The 24385-nt window shown below is 34.9% G+C and overlaps 5 protein-coding genes across 8 annotated transcripts; 3 read left to right on the forward strand and 2 right to left on the reverse strand.

The window, feature by feature from the left end:
- Nucleotides 1-1095: 1095 nt before the first annotated feature.
- On the forward strand, nt 1096-3151 carry LOC121801840 (40S ribosomal protein S10-1-like). The gene is made up of 5 exons (XM_042201272.1): nt 1096-1172; nt 1250-1298; nt 1633-1912; nt 2264-2399; nt 2934-3151. Exons 1-5 carry the CDS (start codon nt 1170-1172, stop codon nt 3003-3005), a joined length of 540 nt encoding a protein of 179 aa, XP_042057206.1. The 5' UTR covers nt 1096-1169; the 3' UTR covers nt 3006-3151.
- A 2016-nt stretch (nt 3152-5167) lies between these two features.
- Nucleotides 5168-7020, forward strand: LOC121806010 (40S ribosomal protein S10-1-like). The gene is made up of 5 exons (XM_042206074.1): nt 5168-5237; nt 5315-5363; nt 5535-5814; nt 6163-6298; nt 6797-7020. Exons 1-5 carry the CDS (start codon nt 5235-5237, stop codon nt 6866-6868), a joined length of 540 nt encoding a protein of 179 aa, XP_042062008.1. The 5' UTR covers nt 5168-5234; the 3' UTR covers nt 6869-7020.
- A 4626-nt stretch (nt 7021-11646) lies between these two features.
- On the forward strand, nt 11647-13652 carry LOC121805598 (beta-carotene hydroxylase 2, chloroplastic-like). Its single transcript, XM_042205515.1, has 7 exons — nt 11647-12136; nt 12220-12279; nt 12416-12487; nt 12588-12722; nt 12906-13031; nt 13117-13173; nt 13398-13652. The coding sequence occupies exons 1-7, from the start codon at nt 11768-11770 to the stop codon at nt 13476-13478; spliced, it is 900 nt and encodes a 299-aa protein (XP_042061449.1). The 5' UTR covers nt 11647-11767; the 3' UTR covers nt 13479-13652.
- A 2875-nt stretch (nt 13653-16527) lies between these two features.
- On the reverse strand, nt 16528-18678 carry LOC121802018. 2 transcript variants are annotated; one of them, XM_042201545.1, is made up of 2 exons: nt 18253-18678; nt 16528-17768 (listed from the first exon to the last, which is right to left on the reverse strand). In XM_042201545.1, exon 2 carries the CDS (start codon nt 17706-17708, stop codon nt 16749-16751), a length of 960 nt encoding a protein of 319 aa, XP_042057479.1. In that variant the 5' UTR covers nt 17709-17768; nt 18253-18678; the 3' UTR covers nt 16528-16748. The 2 variants fall into 2 exon arrangements, with proteins under 2 accessions (XP_042057479.1, XP_042057480.1); XM_042201546.1 differs by having other exon boundaries at nt 16528-17772.
- A 619-nt stretch (nt 18679-19297) lies between these two features.
- Nucleotides 19298-24036, reverse strand: LOC121802017 (proline--tRNA ligase, chloroplastic/mitochondrial-like). Of its 3 annotated transcripts, none has more exons than XM_042201543.1 (12): nt 23646-24036; nt 23514-23570; nt 22797-22907; nt 22559-22645; nt 22342-22483; nt 22067-22281; nt 21535-21672; nt 21051-21212; nt 20584-20783; nt 20247-20330; nt 19968-20150; nt 19298-19560 (listed from the first exon to the last, which is right to left on the reverse strand). In XM_042201543.1, exons 1-11 carry the CDS (start codon nt 23994-23996, stop codon nt 20009-20011), a joined length of 1689 nt encoding a protein of 562 aa, XP_042057477.1. In that variant the 5' UTR covers nt 23997-24036; the 3' UTR covers nt 19298-19560; nt 19968-20008. The 3 variants fall into 3 exon arrangements, with proteins under 3 accessions (XP_042057477.1, XP_042057478.1, XP_042057476.1); XM_042201544.1 differs by lacking the exon at nt 19298-19560 and adding an exon at nt 19647-19870 and having other exon boundaries at nt 22067-22273; nt 22370-22483; XM_042201542.1 differs by lacking the exon at nt 19298-19560 and adding an exon at nt 19647-19870.
- Nucleotides 24037-24385: the final 349 nt, after the last annotated feature.

Here is a 24385-nt window from a genome sequence, read left to right on the forward strand (position 1 = left end):
CAATGATTATTTGTATTTTTATATTCCTACTTGTATTTGTGATTGTATTTATTGACTTTTGAGTGAAACATAGGAAGGTTCTAGATCTACTTACCATATCAGATTATAAAAAAATCTATTCCATATTTAGTTGAAACATGAGCATTTGTTTTTTTGGTAATTTACAATGTTACACGTCCATATATTAATAATTTTAAAATTACAAAAAATTTGGTCAAAATTCGAGTAAGTCATACATTTTTTAGAACTATAATACTATTAGATTACGAAGATTCAATTTTTTTTCAATCATACTACCCGTCATTTGTCGAGAGTCTGGTGATTGGACAATAAAAATTTCTTATATACACAAGACATTCGGCGAACAAAGTAAAATTGTCTGATGATTCGCAACCGCGGCGATTTTGGTCAATCATAGTATTTGGCGAAAGGATGCTACCCAAAAAGCATAATTGGTTCAACACGCAAGAGTATGACCTTCGCTTGTGGTGATTAATGGCATGTGATCGTTTAGGGAGGTTGAAGGGCTTGCAAAGCATCGATGCATCATCTTGGCGTTGCTTGACCAAACATTTGTGGTAGATGTGATGGTGGAATTGTCGCATGGGATAGACGGTAGCGGTGAAAGGTCGACGAAGAAGCCACTCAACATAATGTGCAATATATGTGAATCATCTGTAACTGCAACTAGTGGAAATTTGTAATACCCCTCACTCAATTACAGAATAATAGAGGATAAATGATGTTGCAGCAAGTGTTATCATTTATTTCAAATAATAGCGGGATTAATTTTTTGAAAATCAATAATTTAGTAATCAGAATCTTACACCATGTTTTCAATTGTATCAATAATTAATTTAGTCGGCATCGTTAAGAATTAAGATGAACTAAAATCACTGAAAAAAAGATTTTTCTACGACAATATCTCACTTACATAATTGCTCAAGTTTACTTGAGTAGTATTTGGGCCAAAATAACATAGGCTTAATACAATAATTGTTATCCATAGAAATATATTTGGGCTTCTCAGTTTATTAAAAGCAAATATTAAACGGGCCTAACTTAGCCCAAGTCTACAAACGACACGTATAAAATCTTGACCTCAAACCTAGGGTTTTGAATTCTTCATTGCTCTATCCATATTCCATCTGCAAAATCGCAAAGGAGCCATGGTAGTCTCACGTTTCAGTGCTTAATTTGATCTATTAACGCTTCATTGTTTTGCTAATCAATGAATTAATTGCTGCAGATCATCTCGGAGAAGAACAGGAGAGAGATCTCCAAATACCTCTTCCAAGGTTTGTTTTAGTTTATTCAAATCGGTTCAGCATTCTGTGAGCTTTGTTTTTACTTGTTTTATTTTTAAATCGCGGCAAAGAGATAATCGGCTATGATATTCATTAATCTATTATGTTTAAATAACTTTGTTTTTAAGTTATTTTTTTTGTTAATCTATGAATTAACTCTATGTTATAGAGGAACTTTGTTTTTAAGTTATTTCTCAAGCTGCAATGAATAAACTGAATTATTATGTTTATAAAGGGAGTGTGCTATGCGAAGATGAATGAACTGAATTATGTTTTTAGAGGGTGTGTGCTATGCGAAGATGAACTAACTGAATTATGTTTATAGAGGGTGTGTGCTATGCGAAGAAGGACTACAACCTAGCGAAGCACCCCGACATCGATGTCCCAAATCTGCAGGTTATTAAGCTTATGCAGAGCTTTAAGTCGAAGGAGTATGTGCGCGAGACCTTTGCTTGGATGCACTACTACTGGTATCTGACCAATGATGGAATTGAATTCCTCCGAACATACCTCAACCTTCCATCAGAGATTGTCCCAGCCACACTCAAGAAGTCTGCCAAGCCCCTCGGCAGACCCATGGGTGGCCCCCCTGGCGACCGCCCTCGGTAATAACCACTAGCTCTCACAATGGCATAAGGACTTGTTGGTTTTATGTGCTTGGCAATTAATATTGTTTTTTTTGTGCTTTCGTAGTTGGGTTTTGTTTCCACACACCTTTTGTCTGGTAGATACTTTAATTGCCATATAGTGAGCCTTTTGTTTGATGTAATTACTGGTCATGTCACCTTCAAATTTATTGTCACTGCAATAGTAAGTTTGAGAGATAATGTCTTGTGTTAGGAAAGTGAAGGATTTATAGGCAATTAAGTTGCTTTTTTATACGAGTGTGTGTTTCATATGACTCTCAAAATGTGATCTTATATTGTTAATAACATATTTTTGATCTAATGATATAGTGGACCACCAAGATTTGAAGGCGACAGGCCCCGTTTCGGTGACCGTGATGGATACCGTGGTGGACCAAGAGGGTCAGCTGGAGAATTCGGTGGGGAGAAAGGTGGAGCTCCTGCTGACTTCCAACCTTCATTCAGGGTAAGTTTTGTTATATAAGTATTTTGCTAAATTATGCGTCTTAATGCAGTACATGAACAATTTTAAGTAATTTGGTTAGCTTATGGCAGATCAGTCTATTAACTGGAGTGTAGTTTTAATCCTAGTACTATTATTTAAGGTGTGCACCGTCTACTAGGTCATGTCTAGTGTTTGCTGCCATTTTTTGCTAATGTTACTAGTAGTGCTATTCTTTTGTTAGTGTCAGTCTCTAAGAAATTATGATTCATTGAAAAAAATACAATTGAAAATATTTATTCTACATTCTATGTAGTCTTCTTCTGTATACTTAATGATCAATCTTTCTCTGTCCTCATATCTCTGTCTCTGTTTTCCGCTGTCTTTGAGTTTTTTATGTTCATTTTCCTTATTGTGTTGATATGTTAAGATAAAAGCATTTGGTTTTTGGATATTAGGAATTTGGGCCAAATGAATTTGAGGTGTGCTTTGGTGTTGTTTGTTGATTTGAAATTGTTCCATAATTTTGATTTTCGTATGGTATGTGTTGGTACGCAGGGTGGGAACGGTGGCGGGCGACCGGGTTTTGGCCGTGGTGCTGGTGGCTTTGGTGGAGCACCTTCAAGCTAAATTCCTTTGTCTGTTCTCTAATTCATAGTAGTTTTTTGATAGAGTATTTTGTGAGCTGGAATTATGTCAAACGATTGCTTCTATATTGCATGAGAATATATCCAATGTTTCTCTCTTTTCGGATATCATAAATGTTGGTTTTTTTATTTTTGATTTGTTTCTTCGTCTCATTTATTCGCATTTATCTTTTTTTTCTTATTTCAAATAAATATAATTGGTTAGTCTAATGTAAAATCTAAACAACAAATCTATGACCAAAAACTAGTTTATTTGAAAAAAATAGGTTTATTTATGCATTTAATTAAATTATATGGATGCATATATAGTATATGGAAAGTGCATAATATTATGGTCATATATTTATAATTTGTGTATAATTTTTTTACTATTTTGGAACCATAAATGTAATTAGTGCATACTTTAATTCAAATTTAAAAAATAATGGATAGGAAATTCAAATATAAAAATAAAAAATGAGATTAAAGGCTAATAAGTATTTTTAACTTCTCCACTTACTATATTTATTATTTTAATACTATATAATTAATACATCAAATTATTAATATAATTTTGGTGGTTTATCTTCACTCAAATCTAAATCTAAATGTAAATGCAGTTAACAAAATATATTTGCCAATTTAACCCTTTATTTTTACTGTTATGATTATTCAATATATTCTATAGGGCCCAAGTGACAAGCTATCCAAATTCATTACGGTATTCTGACAACTGGGCCGTTTCTATTGTAATAATAATATTAGATGTATGTGATCTATATCCATATTTTGTGTATTCTTTTAGTTCAAAAATATTTGTTTTTTGGTACTGTTGTTTTATGTTGTTTTATGATTTAAATAAAGAGAAAATAAAGTAGGAGAAATAAAAAGTAGAAGAGTTTTATTTAAGAAAATGTCGCTTTTATTGGGATGTTCCAAAAGAAAATGTGTCATTTGAGGTGGGACGAACTGAGTATTTGCTAAAAGATTTTGTTATAATATTGATAATTAATATTCAAATTAATTAATACACGAATCTATGGTTAGATGGTGAAGGAGGGGTTTGAAATAGAGAGCGTGAGCGGGTTCGGGTTTGGTATATATATGTGAACTGACATTAATCACGATAATAGATAGGTGTACTATATTTTATATTTTTCCATCCCAAATTATTTGAGTAGTTTTTAGGCACAAGACTTGTAGAATATTATGTTTAATGATTAAGCGAAAAAAAATAAAAGAGAACAGGAAAATTAAGAAAATAAAAGTTCGTCATAAATTAACACAATTCAAATAACTTCAAATAATTAAAATAAAAATTCAACTCAAATAACTTGGACTGAGCTACATTTTTACATTACTAGTATAGTATAGTACTTTCTACGTTCTATTCAAGATGTCCACAATCTTAAGTGACACGAAATTTTAGGAGGAGTTATTAGGCAGAGTAAGTAGAGAAAAAAGGTACTTCAATATTCTAATGAAGAAAGAGGAATGAGAGAGAGAGATATTTATTTCTAAATATAAAAAGTGAACATCTTTTGCGAGACAAATTAAAAAAATGTGAATATGAGATGGAAGGAATACAAACAAAGGAAATATTGTATATTCCCACTGTCTCACTTAAGATATCCACATTTTTAAGCTTGTCGAATTCAAGATGTCTATTTTCTATATTTAGAAATAAATCATTCTATCAAATCTTCTCATTAAAATATCTAACTACATTTTTCTCTCTAATTACTTAACTTAACCAATTCCTCCTAAACTCCCGTGACACTCGAGAATGTGGATATCTTGAGTAGGACGAAGAGAGTACTATTAACTCTTAATTTGATTATTGGCGTGTACCAAAATGAAACATCATTTGACTCGATTGAATTTGTTGTTAGAAAAAAAGGAAAAACACGAGCTAATATCACTAACATGTCTTTATCCGACTTCAATTTTGGATCTATTTACTCAAATAAACAAATATTCGTTAGAATAATTTTTATATAACGAGTTAACGACTGTAATTAATGTTATCAGTTTAGAAAAAAGGAAATACAAGAATTGTTATCCATAGCAATATATTTGGGCTTCTCAGTTTATTAAAAGCAAATATTAAACGGGCCTATATATAGCCCAAGTCCACATATAACACACATTAAATCTTGACCTCAAACCTAGGGTTTTAAACAATCAGCTGCTGCTTCATCGCTCTATCCATCTGCAAAATCGCGAAGCAGCCATGGTAGTCTAACGTTCCAGTGCTTAATTTAATCTATTTACGGTTCATTGCTTTGCTAATCAATGAATTAATTGCTGCAGATCATCTCGGAGAAGAACAGGAGAGAGATCTCCAAATACCTCTTCCAAGGTTCGTTTTAGTTTATTCAAATTGGTTCAGCATTTGTGAGCTTTGTTTTTACTTGTTTTATTTGTAAATCGCGGCAAAGAGATAATCGGCTATGATAATCATTAATCTATTATGTTTAAATTACTTTGTTTTTAAGTTATTTTTTTGTCAATCTATGAATTATGTTTATAGAGGGTGTGTGCTATGCGAAGAAGGACTACAACCTAGCGAAGCACCCCGACATAGACGTCCCAAATCTGCAGGTGATTAAGCTTATGCAGAGCTTTAAGTCGAAGGAGTATGTGCGTGAGACCTTTGCTTGGATGCACTACTACTGGTATCTGACCAATGATGGAATTGAATTCCTCCGTACTTACCTCAACCTTCCGTCGGAGATTGTCCCGGCCACACTCAAGAAGTCTGCCAAGCCCCTCGGCAGACCCATGGGTGGCCCCCCTGGCGATCGCCCTCGGTAATAATCACTAGCTCTCACATGGCATAAGGACTTGTGTCAAATCTATTTGGCTTGTTGGTTTCATGTGCTTTCGTAGTTTGTGTTTTTTTCCACACGCCTTTTGTCTGGTAGATACGTTAATTGCCATATAGTGAGCCTTTTGTTTAATGTAGTTACTGGTCATGTCACCTTCTCATGGTGTGAAATTTATTGTCACTGCATTGGTAAGTTTGAGAGATAACAACTACAATATGTCTTCTGTTAGGAAAGTGAAGGATTTGTAGGCAATTTAGTTGCTTTTTTATATTTGACTCTCAAAATGTGATCTTGTATCGTTTATAACATATTTTTGATCTAATGATATAGTGGACCACCAAGATTTGAGGGTGACAGGCCCCGTTTCGGTGACCGTGATGGATACCGTGGTGGACCAAGAGGGCCAGCTGGAGAATTCGGTGTGGAGAAAGGTGGAGCTCCTGCTGACTTCCAACCTTCATTCAGGGTAAGTTTTGTTATAGAAGTATTTTGCTAAATTATGCGTCTTAATGCAGTACATGAACAATTTTAAGTAATTTGGTTAGCTTATGGCAGATCAGTCTATTAACTGGAGTGTAGTTTTAATCCTAGTACTATTCAAGGTGTGCATCTTCTAATAGGTCATGTCTAGTGTTTGCTACCATTTTTTTGCTAATGTTACTAGTAGTGCTATTCTTTTGTTAGTGTCAGTCTCTGAGAAATTATGATTCATTGAAATTATGTAGTCTTCTTTATACTTAATGATCAATCTTTCTCTGTCCTCATGTCTCTGTCTCTGTTTTCCGCTGTCTTTCAGTTTTTTATGTTCATTTTCCTTATTATGTTGATATCTTAAGATAAAAGCATTTGGTTTTTGGATATTAGGAACTTGGGCCAAATGAATTTGAGGTGTGCTTTGGTGTTGTTTGTTGATTTGAAATTGTTCCATAATTTTGATTTTCGTATGGTATGTGTTGGTACGCAGGGTGGGAACGGTGGCGGGCGACCGGGTTTTGGCCGTGGTGCTGGTGGCTTTGGTGGAGCACCTTCAAGCTAAATTCCTTTGCCTGTTCTCTAATTCATAGTTTTTTGATAGAGTATTTTGTGAGCAGGAATTATGTCAAACGATTGCTTCTATATTGCATGAGAATATATCCAATGTTTCTCTCTTTTCGGATATCATAAACGTTGATTTGTTTCTTCGTCTCATTTATTCGTATTTATCTCTTTTTCTTATTTCAAATAAATATAATTGGTTAGTCTAATGTAAAATCTAAATTCATTACGATAATCTGACAACTGGTCCGTTTCAATTGTATTAATACTACTAGATGTATGTAATCTATATCTATATTCTGTGTATTGTTTTAGTGCATAAATATTAGTTTTTTTAGCATTGTTGTTTTATGATTTAAATAAAGAGAAATTAAATTAGGAGAAATAAAAAGTAGAGATATATATTGCTAAAAGATATTGTTATAATATCGATAATTAATATTCAAATTAATAAAGTAGGTGTACTATATTTTATATTTTCCAATCCCAAATAATTTGAGAAGTTTGTAGGCACAAGATTTAGAATATTGTGTTTAATGATTTGAAAAAAAAGGAAACAAGAAAATCAAGAAAATAGAAGTTTGTCGTAAAATAATATAATTCAAATATAAAAATAACTCAAATAACTTGGATGTAAACTACATTTTGATATACTAGTATAGTAGTAATTTTTCGTCCTATTTAAGATATCCACATTCTAGAGTGAAACGATATTTTAAGAGGTTGTTTGGTAGACTAAGTACAGAAAAAAAGATAGTTCAATATTTTAATGAAAAAAGAGAAAAGAAAAAGAGATATTTATTTATAAATATAAAAAATGAACATTTATGGTAGGATAAATTAAAAAGAAAACTTGAATATAATAAGTGGGATACAAGGATTACTTTATTTTACTAAAACAAAGGAAATATTTTATAGTACTAGTAACTCTTAATTTTATTATTGGAGTGTACCAAGATTGATTGCAAATGAAACATACTTGACTCGATTGAATTTGTTCCAGGCTTCCAGCTTAATAGGACTCTTAAATCATTCTAAACATAAACACAAAATTTGAATTTTCACATAAATGTTTTTAAAAAAAAGTTAGAAAAAAAAGGAAAAACACGAGCTATATCACCTCATCTTCCTACGCAATCCCACGACTAAACTTCCACCTCAAGTTCATATGTGCCTTCTCTGCCATGCTGACACGTGTCATCGTACTGATGTTCAAATTATGACCCATCACCCTCACTTCATGTAAAAGAACCGACCACCATTTTATTTCCAAAACTACCCTTTTAAATAGTGTATGATTTTCTTAAAGAAAATACGCATATAAATAGTACTCCCTCCGTCCCACAAAAGATGTCACGCTTGTGGAATGACACGAGATTTTAGGAGGTTTTATTTTATATGTTAAATGGAAAGAAAAAATATAATTTTTTTATTAATGTGAGAGAATTTTATCCAAAAATGGATATGTGACATCTTTTTATGACAAACTAAAAAGGAAAGTGTAACATCTATTAAGAGACAGATGAATTAAAATTACCGAGTACATACTCACTCATCCATTTCACAACAATATGCATTTTTTAATTTTAGAAATTTTTTCCTCTCTACTAAGTATGACTTATTTTTCATTAATAATATTTTAATTATTTTTTAATATTTTTTTCTTACTTTATTAATTTTATATTAAAATATGTATCTAACTAAAGGGTATATTCTCGTGGGATAAAAGGTGCAAGTTTCATAGGAGTGACCGGATGCTGAGTCCTAAGTAGAAAATCAAACTAATACTAGTATTTAATTATATTTCAAAACTGATCCAATGCATTACTTTAACTTAAAATCATATTTATGTAGAATATTTGACTTTTTTCCTTTCTCATTTTAATGTTTTTTCTTCTTTATATAAGCAAGTAGTTATTATTTCTCTCTAATTTTCAGCCTTTTATAATTCTCAAATCTTAGATAGATGGACTTTATATTTGTCATCTTAATAGAAGTTTAAGAAAAATCTCCAACGGTTTTTTCCAAAATTAATATAATATAATATAATTTGGTATTTAAGCTTATTACGCCACCCATATTTACACGTAAAATAAATTAAAAAATGATGCACACTTCATCTTAGATACTTAATTGAAAAGGATACAAACTTTATTACGATAATTGAATTTTATATGTGCCAAGTTTAAGAAAAATCTCCAACAATTTCACGAAAATAAATACTAATAAACAAATATAGTTTGGTAGGAGTTTAAGACTATTACGTGTCTCGCATGCACCGCCCCTGTTTATGCGTAAAATAAATTGAAAAAATACAAACTTGGTCACCAAATCATACGTATGAAACCAACCTACCGATAGAAATTCATGGGTTCCATCCTAAAAACCAATTGGTTATAGGAGGAGGGGCCCATGAGACTTATATACTAGTTTTAGTTTTCTCTTGGTTTTAGGAGGAGGGACCCATGAGACTTATATACTAGTTTCAGTTTTCTCTTGACACCAATGTGAGACAGTTATATGTTATATTTTTAGTTTCAATTGCCAACACCTCCCTCAAACCCTTCAAGGTGAACCTTGGAGGGGTTGGACTTTTTTCTAATCGATTGAACAATCGGCCCAATTTTTTTTCGATCGGTTGGACCACTTGACCCAAATTTTGAAGTCCAGATATACTGGGGTCAGTCATTTTTTCGGTTTCGGCCCAGATATACTGCTAGGTCAGTTAAATTTGACCCACAGTCGGCGACCCACTCTGATACCATGATAGAAATCCATGAGTTCCATCCTAAAACCAATTGGTTATAGGAGGAGGGGCCCATGAGACTTATATACTAGTTTCAGTTTTCTCTTGACACCGATGTGGGACAGTTATATGTTATATTTTTAGTTTCAATTGCCAACACCTATTACAAGTAATAGCAATAGATTAGAAAGAGCCAAATCCACCTGTAAAACATTTAGAAACAATGAATCTTAAAAAAAGAATTAGCAAATTCCCATATAGTCGTCTATTAATGGAATGAATTGATTATATCATACTATATGCAAGCCAACATCTTATCATCATCATATAAAAAACATATTATTTCACCAAATTTTCAAATCAAATTTATGGAGCCGACCTACAAGTGGTAGTAATCAATTAAAAAAAAGTCAAAAACCACCTATATAACGTCACGCAAAAACAATAAATCCTAAAAATAAGTAGTAATAATAATAAAAATAAATAAAATGGGCTCCTATACTAGTTAAGCGAGTTTATTTTGACAGATATTTGAGTTTGAAGTCAATGAGCGAATTCAAAATTAGTACTTCTACACTACTACTAGTAGTAATAAATTGTGTGAAATATCCACTGCGTGAATTATCCCTTGCAATTATTTGATCATCCCCAAGAAAGACTTAAATGTTTTGTGAGTAGATATTTATTTATGAAAGAGTTACTATTGTTTTAAAAAATTATCTAGAAAAAAACAAAGTATAGCTAATAAAAAAAAGTCTTTCCTAAGAGCGCGCATAATATGCTCGCAAAACTACTTTTTTTCTCAATCACAGACAAGATGAGTCGAACCAAACCAGGTGATGGCCCGATGCAATGTATGTATCTCGCTTGCTAAATTTAAAGGGTTAAGATTAGATCTCGGTACAACTATTATCTATATTCTATGCGGATATTGACACATAATATTATGAAATTTATATATAAAAAAATTCCTACGAACTTTAAACTTGACCTATAATATAACAAACTTAAATAATTATTGAATTTTTCCACCGACAATAAAATCCAACTATTTTAAAATTAGATAGATAACCATAACTTCAATGGTAATCATATCTCGTTGTGGAAAAAAATTCAACAACTATTTAAATTCGTGATATTATATGCCAAGTTTAAAGTTTTGGAAAAAACAAATTTTGAAATATTTCATGATATTAGACGTCAATATCCCATTTTTATTCCTCCTCCATCCACAAAAAAAACTGTTGACGGTACGAGTTTTAATAAGAAATTGATAAAGTCAAATAGGGAAAGAGAAAAAATAGATAAATTACTACTAGATAAAGAGAAAAATGGAAAAAATATAAGAGATATAGAGAAAAAGTGAATAAAGTATGGCTGGGGTTGACAATTTTTGGCACGGCACGATAACAAGACAGAACCCGCACGAAATTAATGGGTATGTGTCAAAGCTTATTGGGTTGGTGTTGTGTTCGTGTTACACGTTAAGAAATAATATTATAATATTATTATTATTTTATTTATTTTAAAATTTAAATTAGGTTTAGTCTAATGGAGCACTTAGTATTAGTATAGTGTCGTGTTTGTGTTACATGTTAAAAAATAATACTAATTTAGTGTCGTTATTGTGTCGTGTCATATATGTGTTGTTATCGTGTCGTGTTGACCCGAAGTGGTTCGTGTCGTTAATGAGTTCATGTCGTGTTCGTGTCTGAGGGTAGCGGGTCGTGTTCGTGTTTAGAGTTTTCTTAACGAGTTGTGTTCGTGTTTGTTGTTATCGTGTCGTTAACGACACAACACGCACGATTTTGCCCCCTAATGACAGAAAGCTTTCTATATTTTAGAAATTAAACTAAGTACTATACATGTTTTTTTGGACATCCCTATGACAAAATTAGATTATATTTTCATAGATAAAGAGAGTACGATGGAGTAATTAACTCGAGTGGCAGTTTGGTAATTTCGGAGAAGAAGAGCACTAGAAAAGAAATTGGAGCACTGAACTGAAATGTTAGTGTATTTAAAGAGAGAACCAGCCATGGAAGAAGCTAAGATGTGGTCTTCCTCTCTCCTCTGCCCACTCAAACTCTCTCCCTCTCTCTCTTGAAACCTCACCAATCACCGCCACTCCAAATCCCCCTTCAACCACCTCCAATGGCGGCCCGGATTTCCGTCGCCACACTCCGCCACGGCCCGTTTCTCGGCCCGAAGCCCGCGCCTATCGCCTCTCTCCACTGGATTTCGAGGTTAGAGAGGAGTACGAGGAGGCCGAATCTGACGGTTTGTTTCGTGCTGGAGGATGAGAAAATGAGGCCAATCAACGAGCCGGAAGCTGAAGAAGCCAGCGGCGGAGTTGGCAGGGCGATTTCGCTGGCGGAGAGCGTGGCGGAGAAGGTGGCGGAGAAGATGGCCAGGAAGAAATCGGAGCGGTTTACGTATCTGGTCGCGGCAGTAATGTCGAGCTTCGGGATCACTTCCATGGCGGTTATGGCTGTCTATTACAGATTCGCTTGGCACATGGAGGTATTTTGCTCTTCGTATCTTCAATTTCCCCCAAATTTTCTTCAATTTGTTGGTTTAATGTCTGGAATCGATCAACGCCGCAGGGTGGGGAGATACCGTATACGGAAATGTTTGGTACATTTGCTCTCTCCGTTGGCGCCGCTGTAAGCTGCTTTTATCTTTGTAAATCAATCGAATCGACATTGATTTCTAGTTGAATTTCGTGATATTGTTGAATTGAGCTGAAATTGAGTTGAAATTGAGTTGAAATTGAGTTGAAATTGAATTGAAATTTGCTAGGTGGGGATGGAGTTCTGGGCTAGATGGGCGCATAAAGCTCTGTGGCATGCTTCGTTGTGGCATATGCACGAGGTTCGTGTGCTTTAACTGAATTGAATCAACAACAATGAAAATTGAAATGTATGATGATAATTGATTTGAATTGATTTGATTTGATTTGATTTGATTGCAGTCGCATCATAGACCGAGAGAGGGGCCTTTCGAGCTCAACGACGTTTTTGCGATAATTAACGCGGTTCCGGCCATCGCCCTCCTCTCCTACGGTTTCTTCCACACCGGCCTCGTTCCCGGCCTCTGCTTCGGCGCTGTGAGTGTCCTTGATTTTTGATCAACTGACTTATTTTGAGTCGTCTCTGTGAATGAATGTGTATTTTGTGTGTGCAATGTGTGTTGTGTGCGCGGGACGTGGATTGAATTTCAATCCACGTCCTGAATTCCATGGTACTAAATGCACTCTTGTGACTAATATTTGTGCGGATCGATGCGTCAGGGCCTAGGAATCACTGTCTTTGGCATGGCCTACATGTTCGTCCACGATGGCCTCGTGCACCGGAGATTCCCGGTGGGACCCATCGCGGAGGTGCCCTATTTCAGAAAAGTGGCCGCGGCTCACCAGGTATGAGTTGATCATATACAATTAGTGTTGTAATTTAGGTAATTAAAATTGAGATCTTGTTTGATATTGGTGTCTTGGAATTCAGATTCATCACACTGACAAGTTCGACGGTGTTCCATACGGGCTGTTCCTCGGACCCAAGGTTTGTCAACTAGATTAATTACTCATTCAAAGCATAGCATTTCTTTTTCGACACGTGATTTGATGTAGTGTAGTTTTGTGTGTTAAGTGAAAAGAGAATAAAGTAGAAAGACTCATGTTTTTATTTTTTAAAATGTTGCTTTTAGTGGTGTGTTTATTCATTTTGTTGAATATATAAATTTTGCTGGGATTCAGTTATCTTATTGTGATCGCTTGTTTATGTAGGAACTTGAAGAAGTAGGAGGGCTACCTGAGTTGGAGGAAGAAATTGATAAAAGAATTAAATTGTCCAAGAAATCTAGATGATAGTTTTTTTGGTTTCCTTGTAGAAAAAAAGTGGCATATCTTCTTGATGCACAGATGAAATGAATGATTTTAACTTAATACTAAGATTGTAACCAGGGATGGTTGGTTTGAAATCGGAATTAGATGAACGGTTTCGGTTTCGGTTTCGGTTTTGAAACTGAATTAGAATTGACATATCGGTTGCACACACAAGCCGAGGGGGCCGGCATATGCCTTGGTCGATAGTACCATTTACCCCCCTTTTTTACTGTCAATATTGTTGAAATTGTTTGAAATCCTTCTTAAGTTGTCCTTGATATTGATCAAATAGTAAGAAATGGCCATGTCAAAGATGGGTTCGGAAGAATAAGTAAATAAATGTTGAAATAAGGAATAGAAGGGAAGAAAATGTTAATTTTTTTATATAAATATAATTTTTAGTTAAGGTATTGTAGTAGTTTAATAATATTTCAATTACATAATTATTATATTTTAAATATGTGAATACTTAATTTGAATCTGAGAAAATGTTTAGTACTCCAAATAGTAATGACTCAATTAGTTATTTCACATTGGTCCCTGATCGTAATTGGCAATAAAAAACTAGCAAAAATCGCCCAAAACGAACCAAAATCATCTTAACGAGGTAATTACAGTTTTATAGTGAGTACTACTTTTTAAATTAATATAGCAGTTCTTGAATAGGTTATGATATGAAAACTGAATAAATTCAAGTAGCAAAGGTTGTGACATTGCACTTAGGTAGTAAACAAAATTATGAGGGCGAAATTTAGTTGATATACAAAATTTGGAGGAAAATGTAGTTGTTTCTAGAGACTTATGTTGGCTGGCATTTTTGGCCTTGTGTTTTCTAACAATTGCTCCAAAATTTTGATATTGGATTGTCAGCATTTGCCACTTGATTTTTTATTTTTATATTCTTGTGAACTTCATTAACTCATCCAATGTCCTTTTTGTTTTCGAAAAGAACCTTTTATTTTGGTTCCCTTTTTTTTATTTAATAAATGTAGGTTATAACTTAGGTGTTCAAACCCAATTCCTTTGAGTGGTTTGATATGGCTTGAATAATTGAATTTAAAGTTCATGCTAAACTCATAGAGAGCATAAATAAAAGAATGAGATTTGATGGAATTTATATTATCAACTTATCAAGGCTATAAGTAGTACATTTGTATTTTAAAATTCACTAAAATAAATAAGCATTTGACGACATAAAAGTGTCAATATCGTCCTTTTAGATTTATTTAATGAAATATTTTTTCATTCATTTTTAAAATATGCTTCTATATGTTTTTTCACGACGCAAATACTACCACGCAACAAAAATTGGGCCTTAAACTAACGAGTCAACTCCATTGACATGAGGAAAAAAAATTACCACCTGCGAAAGATGGTGTCAATGTGTTCGAATTTAGATACCATCTTCTACTTCTCCAATTTATACCGTTTTTACACAATTTGAGAAGTTAAATTACGCAGGGACTTTTACTTATTTGGATGATAGATAGCTATTCAATATTAGCATACAAGTTCGTATGTGTAATGAAGATCATGGATATATCAATCCATAACTAATTTAATATTATAATTATTCAAAGTGAACCATTTACATCATCTAGAGTTAAGAAGATAAAAAAAATCATAGATCTTTTACTATATATCTGAAATAGAAATTTAAATTCAAGATCGAAACTTAACTTTTATAATTCTTAGATCATCATAGTACTATATAAATTATAACGGGTCTTTCGTCCTATCCAATCCGTATTAATTTATAATTATATGCTATTGGTCTAATTAGGCTTATCCCAACTTAATATATATATAGCTGCCAAACAAATTTAATTGGACGCAATTAAAGTTTGTGATTGTGACCATATCCTATCATTTAAAATAAGCAATTGGTCTTCCAAATAAAATGCTGTGAATTTTCTACCTTTTTGTTGATTGAGTAATGTATAATAGTGGTACCTAACAATTTAATTTGATTTATTCACAATTGAACACGCGTAACGTAGACCTTTCACTAACAATATGTTTTGTTCAACTTATTAATCAAAATCCAATAAAAGTGGATAATCCACTACACTCTTGTCCCCCACACTTCGTATTTGCCTCTTTTTTATTGTTCAATTATTCAGTTGATTTGCTATGGACGAAGGACACGTTTTCATGTTGCCACGTCAAGATGTGAAAGAATATTTTATCAAGAAATCTTATTGCCAATGCTGACGTGTAATGTAACTAATTGCACAATTATTGAGTGGAAAGTGCATACTTAAAGCTTAAAACAATTCTATATAGAGTAGTGTTTTTCTACGATCAGTAAGAACCCTTTTTGGGAGTAATCCAAAATAAATTTATTAACTATATCAAATTAAAAATAGGATCATATTTATCGATTTTGAAATGATATGACCTAATGAAATAATTAACTTAAGATTAAAACTAAAATCATGTATTCGAATATTTTTTTTTCAAAAATGATTGTGGTTGCCATTATGGGCCTAACTAATATTGACATAGGCTGGCCCGGCCAAAAACTTTTATTCGACCATGGATCAACTAATTTTATTACGATCAGATATTAGTCCATTAAAATTTCAACGCACTCATTTATTTAAAGCCCAAGACATAAATTTCTCTAACCAGCATAAGCCCATGGGCCTAAATGAAAATCTCAACCAAACCCAATATATTATTCACAAGTCTTAAGAGTGGATTTAGCTACATAATCAAAAAGGTTTAACAAAATGTGAGTCTCATTTCTATAGTATTTATTTTTATTTTACAGTGAAATAAGTTAATAAAATATGAGAACCAATTCTCAAATATAATAAAACTAGAGTGGGACAAATTGGAACTAAGCAACTGTCAAGTTAAAACTTATAAAAAGACTGGCCAAAGTGTCAAACTGAAAATTTTAAAATTTAAAACTTATAACGTAATGAATCGTACAAATACTTATTCGTATACAAGTACTTTTACAAAAGAACATATCATAGATTGAGGCCAAAACATTGAAAGCTTACAAGAAGATAAAAAAAAATAACAAAATTTCTATGTTGATTACAACAGGTTTTGTATAAATCAGCAACAAACATATCCAAGCAACCGAGTCCAATATACATCTCAAATTCAAAATCATGACACCCTACTCACAAACATGGGAGAATAAAACACAAAAAGTTCACAAGGAAAAAAAAAAATAGGGCCTTATGCTTTTTACCAAAAAGACATACCTACCTTTGGCCACAACTCCTATCAACACTATGACTGCATAACTTTGTTCTGTTTAACACAAGCCGGCGCTTTGAACGACTGGCACTTCCACATCGATGGCGCCCTCTCCACCGGAGGCGGCATCAAACTGTTACTCGAAAACAAGGCTTGAGGTTTCCCCTCCTCTTTCGGACTAGTTTGGTCCTTGATGCTACAAATGCTCAAGGGCAGTTTCTTCTGCTTGATTCTTCCCCTCTTTCGACTAATGCTATCCAAGACTTCACCATCGTCCAGCTTCAGCCTTTCGGGTTTGCTGAGGCGAGAGCCGTCTCCATTGCTGTCATCCTTGGAAGTGTTCAAGTCTACCATGATCATGTCTACTTCTACTACACCATTACCGTTGTCCCCTTCGCCAACTGTACATCCCCTCGGCCGTTTATGCTTGTGACTCTTCGCATCAGCACTTGGCGGGCTCTTCAAGATTCTTGGGGAGCTGTTGATGGCGCGATGCAGATTGTGAGCCAATTCTTCGTCTGTTCTTGCGCTGTTTTTCTTCTTGCTGTACAATGCTTCAACGGTGACATGCTTCTTCATCTTGTTCTTTTTTAGTAACTTTTCTTTGTTACCCGTCTCTTCCGAAAGAATGGCAACAAGATCTAAGGCAGTTTTGGCTGCAGCCACTGCCTTTGCTGCTTTTGCAGCCTTCTCTTCAGCATTGGCTCTTGCAGCCTCTGCAAGCTTTGCAGCCTTCATAGCAGCGATTCTAGAGTCTTCGACAATCTGCTCGTTTGAGAGACTTGGATTACTCAACTGGTACCTCAACGCGCTATTGAGACGGGCATCATGCTCGCTCCCAGCGCTACTAGGACTAGGAGTTGATTGTGTGGGGGAATTAGCATCTGAGTTCTGTCTCTTCAATCCAGCGAGAAGCCGCTTCCGAGGTGGAAGATGTGCATCCGCATCCAAGTGATTAACAGTGCATGTGTTAGTTTCCATATTCTTATGCATTTACATGCAAATAAATTCGCCAGAAACCTTTGCAGTTCAAGCAAGAAGGAATATTTCAACCTGTCTTCATATAAATTTGAGACTTTCAGAAATCTAACATAAGACTAACTATCATACAAATCTAATACACGAATTATTGAGCAAAAATCAAATCAAATTGATGAATTCCGAATTAGAGCTATGCTGAATAACGAATTCGATCAAATCAACACTAAACCAAATGTATTGCAAATCAGATTGAGCTGAATTCTACAATCAGACGCTCTTTACTAGTAGTACATAAGTTTGAAGCTTAAACCGTGATCAGAGTTGAAAGGTAATCTTAGAGCAGCTGAAACTAGGGTTTTTTTAGAGGATACGCATGTTTGGTAGATAACAGACACAAGAAACCCTAAAATTTCTTCTGAAACTACAGATCTGCATAATAAAATCAGCGCGAAGTCTTAAACATTTCCTATGATGATGATGGTAACAGAGACAATCAACAAACTAACTAACATCAAATCATAGAAAATTCAAACAAACACGAATCGATTCCTATTACCTGCAAATGAAATCAAATCAAATATCTCCCGAACAGAATTTCAGCTCCAGATTATCATCCATTCTCATCCGATGCTCTAACTCTCGCAAAAATCTCGCCACGAAATCCTCGCAATAAAAATCAGTTCGGTCCTCGGATTCATTCAAACCTCCTCAGCTCCACTTCGCATCGATCTCAGCCGAATATCGCGACGCATGTACAAACCGCAGAAATGCGATTGGATCAATGAACAGAGGATTAGAGGCGGAGGATCACAGAGCTGAGAAATTCCACGCGGTGATTTGTACGATGAGAATTTCGAATTCGATGAATTTTAATTCATATAAATATATATACATATAATTAGATTCTGTTGATTGTGGGAAGGATTTGTTATGAATTTCTCGAGCTGAGAAAAATGGATGGGGGCTTTTGCAGGAGACGAGTGATTTCACCACGTATTTGTTTGATGGTTTTTCCGTTTTCGGACGAATTTGCCCTCATCGACATGTGAAAAGACCATACTGCCCATGCCTTGCCCTAAACATCTACATCTTCATATTTATCTCTACCATTTCTGCTGCACAAATAAATAAATAAAATAATTACACAACAAATTGTTAAAGTTTATCATACAAAATGATGTGGATCATGAATGTGACAGATTCTTTAGTAGTGCCTGGTTTGATGGATCAAAATAAGATTGAGTTATATGAATAGTATTCGGTGGGATAAATAATGTTTGATTAGATTACCTTCTGGCTTATGAGTTTTAATTTTCTTCTCTGATAAAATTAATCTTGGATGATTCCATATCAATTCAATTTTGAGTCTAGTTAATCTTGAATGCAAAATTGACTTTAACTCCACCATTTGACTTAAATACCAAATTATTTAAGGATGTGTCACATTATCTTCAAAGATTTAAATACCTATTGTACTAAATTGAAACTTTAAGGATGTGTCACATTATCTTCAAAGAATTAAATATCAATTGTACTCCCTTAATTGAATTGAATTTGATTCATTTCAGCATTTGGTTTATTATTATTATTAGAGAAAAGTATTAGATCAAATTCTTAAACTCAGCTGAAAAATACTTTCACCGTATGATGTTATATTGTTATTGCTTCTAACCTTTTTAACTATCTCAATATGTTTATTTTAAGCTTATATAATCCATAAGGGCACTCTCAGCGCAGGGGGTTCGGATTTGGGACGAAGGCTGGGGCCGAGGCTCGGTGTTGCAGTTCAAAGATCCGGGCCATGATCTGACCCGTCTTCAAGGCCCGCAGACGGTTGGGCAGCCCAGCCTCGTCCGATGAGGAGCTGCCACATGGAAACAACCTTTGCTGTAATCGAATTTTTTATAATTTTTTTTTCTAAAAAATGACACACAAAAGGGGAGCCTATAATTGCATCAGCACCATATTTCTCCAAAATCAACAAAATAGAGTAAATCAGCAAATTTAATATCTGCAGCTTCACTTAGTTGACAACAAAGACATAATCTAGCTGTATAATCTAAAACTATATTGAAAATATAAGATTCCAATTTGAAGATGGCAATGCTGGAGATTCTTGAGCATATCAGCTACTCAAACAAGATGATGATCTGAAGCTTAAAAAAAGATTTCCCCTATAGGTAATGTAAATGTAATGAGAGAAGAAACTTGTATAATTGATGAAGAAAAATCCACAAAAGTAACATTATTGAGAACAAGTAAAGCGCTTACGAAGCATAAGATCAGAACGGGCGATTTTAACTCTGAGATTATTAGTAAGATTTAGCGAAAATTGCAACTTCTTCTGCTGGATTTCCCGTCATCAAGCATTTCTTTGCCCCTTCCGGCTGTTCAAAGGGAAAACATCGAATGGTTGCCCCTGTTTCTTCTTTCACCTTCAGCTCCTCACTGTCACTGCATATATCAATAATGTAGCTTGCCTTTAGACAAAAGAAAAGCAATCTTCACATTTGAGAATCGGTTAGGTAGTTGTACGAGAATGACAAGTACCTGGCTGACCAAGGACCTCTTGCCCATTTGCCTTGAGCAATTGCCTCTTTAAGCTCACAGTAGGAGCTCACATCAACGATGTTGCTACATAAAAACGTCTAGTGTCAGAATCTGTCGAGCACCATAAAACTGAAAGGCAGGGATCAAATAGAAAATCCATGCTATTTTTCCTCAGTCAAGCTACTCGATATCACTTGAAAATTGAACAATTGGGAAGGACATAAAAATTGCAGCACCATCACATTTCGAATACACGTTTAACTTTTAGTATGTGAGAACTCAAGCACGCACATGCACAATTTTATGTCATATCTACTAGCTTTGTGACAGAACATACCTATCTCGGAATGATTTTGCACTTTCGAGAAGAGATGACTGAACCTCATCCAGCTTGCCTTTCACATAAGCCACCAAGGTAGACGATTCCATTGATATACCAAAAACTTTCCCTTGTTTCCCGGGAATATCTCTTCTACAAACAACCACACTCCCATTTGAAACATCTCGAGGCCCAATTTCGATCCTCAATGGTACACCCTAGATCAAAGTAAGATATATTATAATAAACCCCATCTTTACATATAAAAATGTATTGTGAAGAACACTAAAATGCTCCAGTTTCATCTAAAATAAAACCCCAAAATCTGCAAAATTTTAAAAAATGGAACAGGTAAAACTCTTATAGTCATTTTCAAACATCGAATGTAACTTAAAATAGACATAAGAAAATCCTAAAGCGATTTGCCAAATGATGCCTTATTTTGAATGACATAGTCATGATACAAAGTGGTGACAAGAATTTACCTTCATTTCCCAGAAGTTGAACTTCCAACCTGGTGTTCTCTGATCAGCATCGTCAAGTTTAACCTTGATTCCTGCAGCTTGAAGAGTTTCCTTCACAGATGAGGCAGCACCCAAAACTCCAGCCTTTTCGTCAGCCTTCTTCCATATCGGAACTACTACAACCTGAAAGCATCCACTGGGGAAAATATAATTCGCTCCAAAATATAAGCATGTGAAAATTAAAAGCACCGGCCTTATGTATCTTACAGTAGTCAAGAATCCCAGAAGAAAATAGTTGATAAAGTAATCTTCAGATAAAAGATAGTACACCAGTTACAGAGTTACCTAGATGCAAGGGAAGAATGAATTTATCCATGTACGGCGATTGGTTCATATTTAATCTATATTTCATAATGAACTCAAGCACCCAAAGAGTTATGAGGCATACATATCAGGGAGTAAATTATAACAATGAGAATAGTGAGGCAAGCTAAATAAGAAAAACCTGTATTGGGGCTAGGTTTGGGGGAAGCATCAATCCTGCGTCATCGCCATGTGTCATGATAATACCGCCAATAAACCGGGTGCTAATTGCCCATGAAGTTTGCCACACATGCCGCCTTTCACCATTTTCATCCATGAACTGAGAATGCACCCATTTTATCAGACAGTAGAATTTCCAGCATATTGCATATGCGTGGAAGCAAATACTTTCACATGTTATACAAGAAGCCTATTGTTAAGAAATTGCTTTTTTTTTAATTTGATGACAAACCGTATCAGCTGCAGTCCTCATGCACAATGATTTTGCCAAAAATTTACAATTTGAAAAGAAGCATAAAATTATGTACAAAGTAATTGTTGCAGGTTGGAATGTCAAGAACAAGTATAAAACATGCTGAACAATAATGTTCTCCGTGAAGTACTATAGGAAAGGCCCTTTAACCAACACAGATGTGCCTCTCGAGCAAAATAACGACATTAAGTGAACATTGAAAGGAGATGCTCCAGGAAGTCTTTAATAAGCAGCTAACAACCTGTGTCCCAAATGCACGTGAAAAATTCTGCCCAAGGTTGTGGCTAGTTCCAGCTTGCAAAGCTTTTCGGTCACCCATCATCGCTTCAATGGTATAGGTCTTTGAGGCACCGGCAAAGGTCTCCACCTTTGATTTACGACCCACAACAACAGGTATTGCAGCTTGCTCATAGGCAAATTTTGTGTACACATCAATCATCTGCATTGCCTGCAGTTCTACAGCATGGAGTTCATTAGCTGCAAGCCTGAATATATAAAACCATCTATCCAGTATACCAGTTATATTTAACAAAGAGGGATTAACCTCCGCTTCTGCCTCCTCGGGACTGGCATGAGCTGTGTGACCTTCCTGCCAGAGAAATTCCAGAGTTCTCACAAATGGTTTAGTGCGCATTTCCCATCTTGTCACATTTGCCCACTAAAACAAATCGAACAGTTAAATAAGAGACCGCTATGCTCCTCCTGACTGTAAAGGAAACAGATGCACAAAAACCTGGTTGATCATTAGTGGAAGATCGCGGTAACTATGAATCCACTGAGTGAACATGTGGTTGACAATTGTTTCACTTGTGGGTCGAACCTGCCAGAACCTCAAGAAGTACAATTATCAAAATGTACACTCGCCAATATCCTTAAATAAATCAGTATATAGATCAATTTTGAGAAAATTGATGAATCCGCAAGAAGAAGGGAAATAAGAACACTAAAATATCATAACCACTAATATCTACCACGAGCTTTTCTTCAAGCTCCTTTCCTCCTCCAACTGTGACGAGAGCTAATTCTGGACTAAAGCCTTCAACATGGCTAGCTTCTTTCTCAATGAATGAGTATGGGATAAACTGCAATCATAATGAATTTAGAAGTTGTAAGTTTAGTCTGATTACCATGCCAGGACAAAAACATGCATCTAACTCCTAATTAGTTAGTCAACCAACAAAGGGACAATCATCACAATTACAGTAAGTCTCAAGAATGATTAGCTTAGAGATCTACTTACTATTTTCTTTTTCCTAAAAGAAAGAAACAAGTTTTATTAGGAAGGGGATGAATTGATACAAGGGGATGAGTAATCCCCTCAAAGCGATGACACCTTTAGCTAAACTAAAGATACAACTCCAATCTCTGGCAATATCTGAAACACTTTACCCTTTAGTCACATGAAACTACCAAGATTAAACCGAAACAAATAATTGATTCGACATGGCAGAATCTACTGCCTGCCCACTGGTTTGAGTCGTTTGACACACGACGTACTTAACTCTTGGCCACAATTTATTAATGCTTCCAAACACACATTTAAAAAACTTCCAGTGATTAGGAAAACTAACAAGTTCATTCATTCAGGAAAGTGAATCACCCTCATTCCAACACACCACCATTGCAGCCGCTATAACCAAGAATTTGATATAACTAATCAAATGAATATTCAATACTACTAAACTCACCTGAGGGAAATACATATTACTATGACCAGTCTCCTTAAACTTCACATTCAAATAATCCTGCACCAATTAAGAAGCCAATTAGCACGCAGCTTCGAAACCTAACTAAATAGAACCGGAAGCAACGTAGCAGACCTGAATTGCTTCCCAAATTGCGTAGCCGTAGGGACGAATAACCATGGTTCCGCGAACGGGGCCATAATCAGCTAACTCAGCGTTGGCGATTATGTCCAAGTACCAGGCGTTGAAGTCCTGCGATCGAGGAGTGATAACTCGATCCTTCTCCGGCTGCAGCCTCGGCTTCTGCGAGGCAGGTTCGATTTCAGGAGGAGTTGCGGCGATCTCCTTCTCGACGGTGCTGCTTTGTACGGAGAATTTTGCGGCGGAGACGGAACGGAGCTGGCGGCAGAAGTGATAGCGTGGAAGCGCCGCGGCGGCGGAGGAGAGAGAAGTGAGGGGGGGGAGCCTGAGAGTGAGAGCCCCCATTTCGTGGTGGTGGTGTTGCAGACTCGAGAGTGAGACTTCGTATTTGGTTGCTGCATTTGAGATGAGGTATAAATCGCTATAACGTTTTTTTCTTATTTTAGACCACAACGTTTTTCCATTGTAAAGTAAAACAGCTCTAAAAATCACCGTTGATATTCAAAATTGTTTTCTTATCAAATTTTTTACTATGATTGTTTGTTTAATTGAAGATTATGAAATTTAACCTGATTTTCCTGGAGATTATATTGTAAGTTTAATGATCATGTCATCTTTGTTTTTTTTATCATAAGCTTTGAAATTTATCGAGAGTATTTTGTCAAATTTATCTGTAATTTAGCTTGATTTTCGGAAGATGACCTATGACCTTTGTTCAAAAAATAAGTCGTATA

Source organism: Salvia splendens, chromosome 5, assembly GCF_004379255.2.
Source record: "Salvia splendens isolate huo1 chromosome 5, SspV2, whole genome shotgun sequence".
In the NCBI taxonomy this organism is placed as follows: Eukaryota; Viridiplantae; Streptophyta; class Magnoliopsida; order Lamiales; family Lamiaceae; genus Salvia; species Salvia splendens.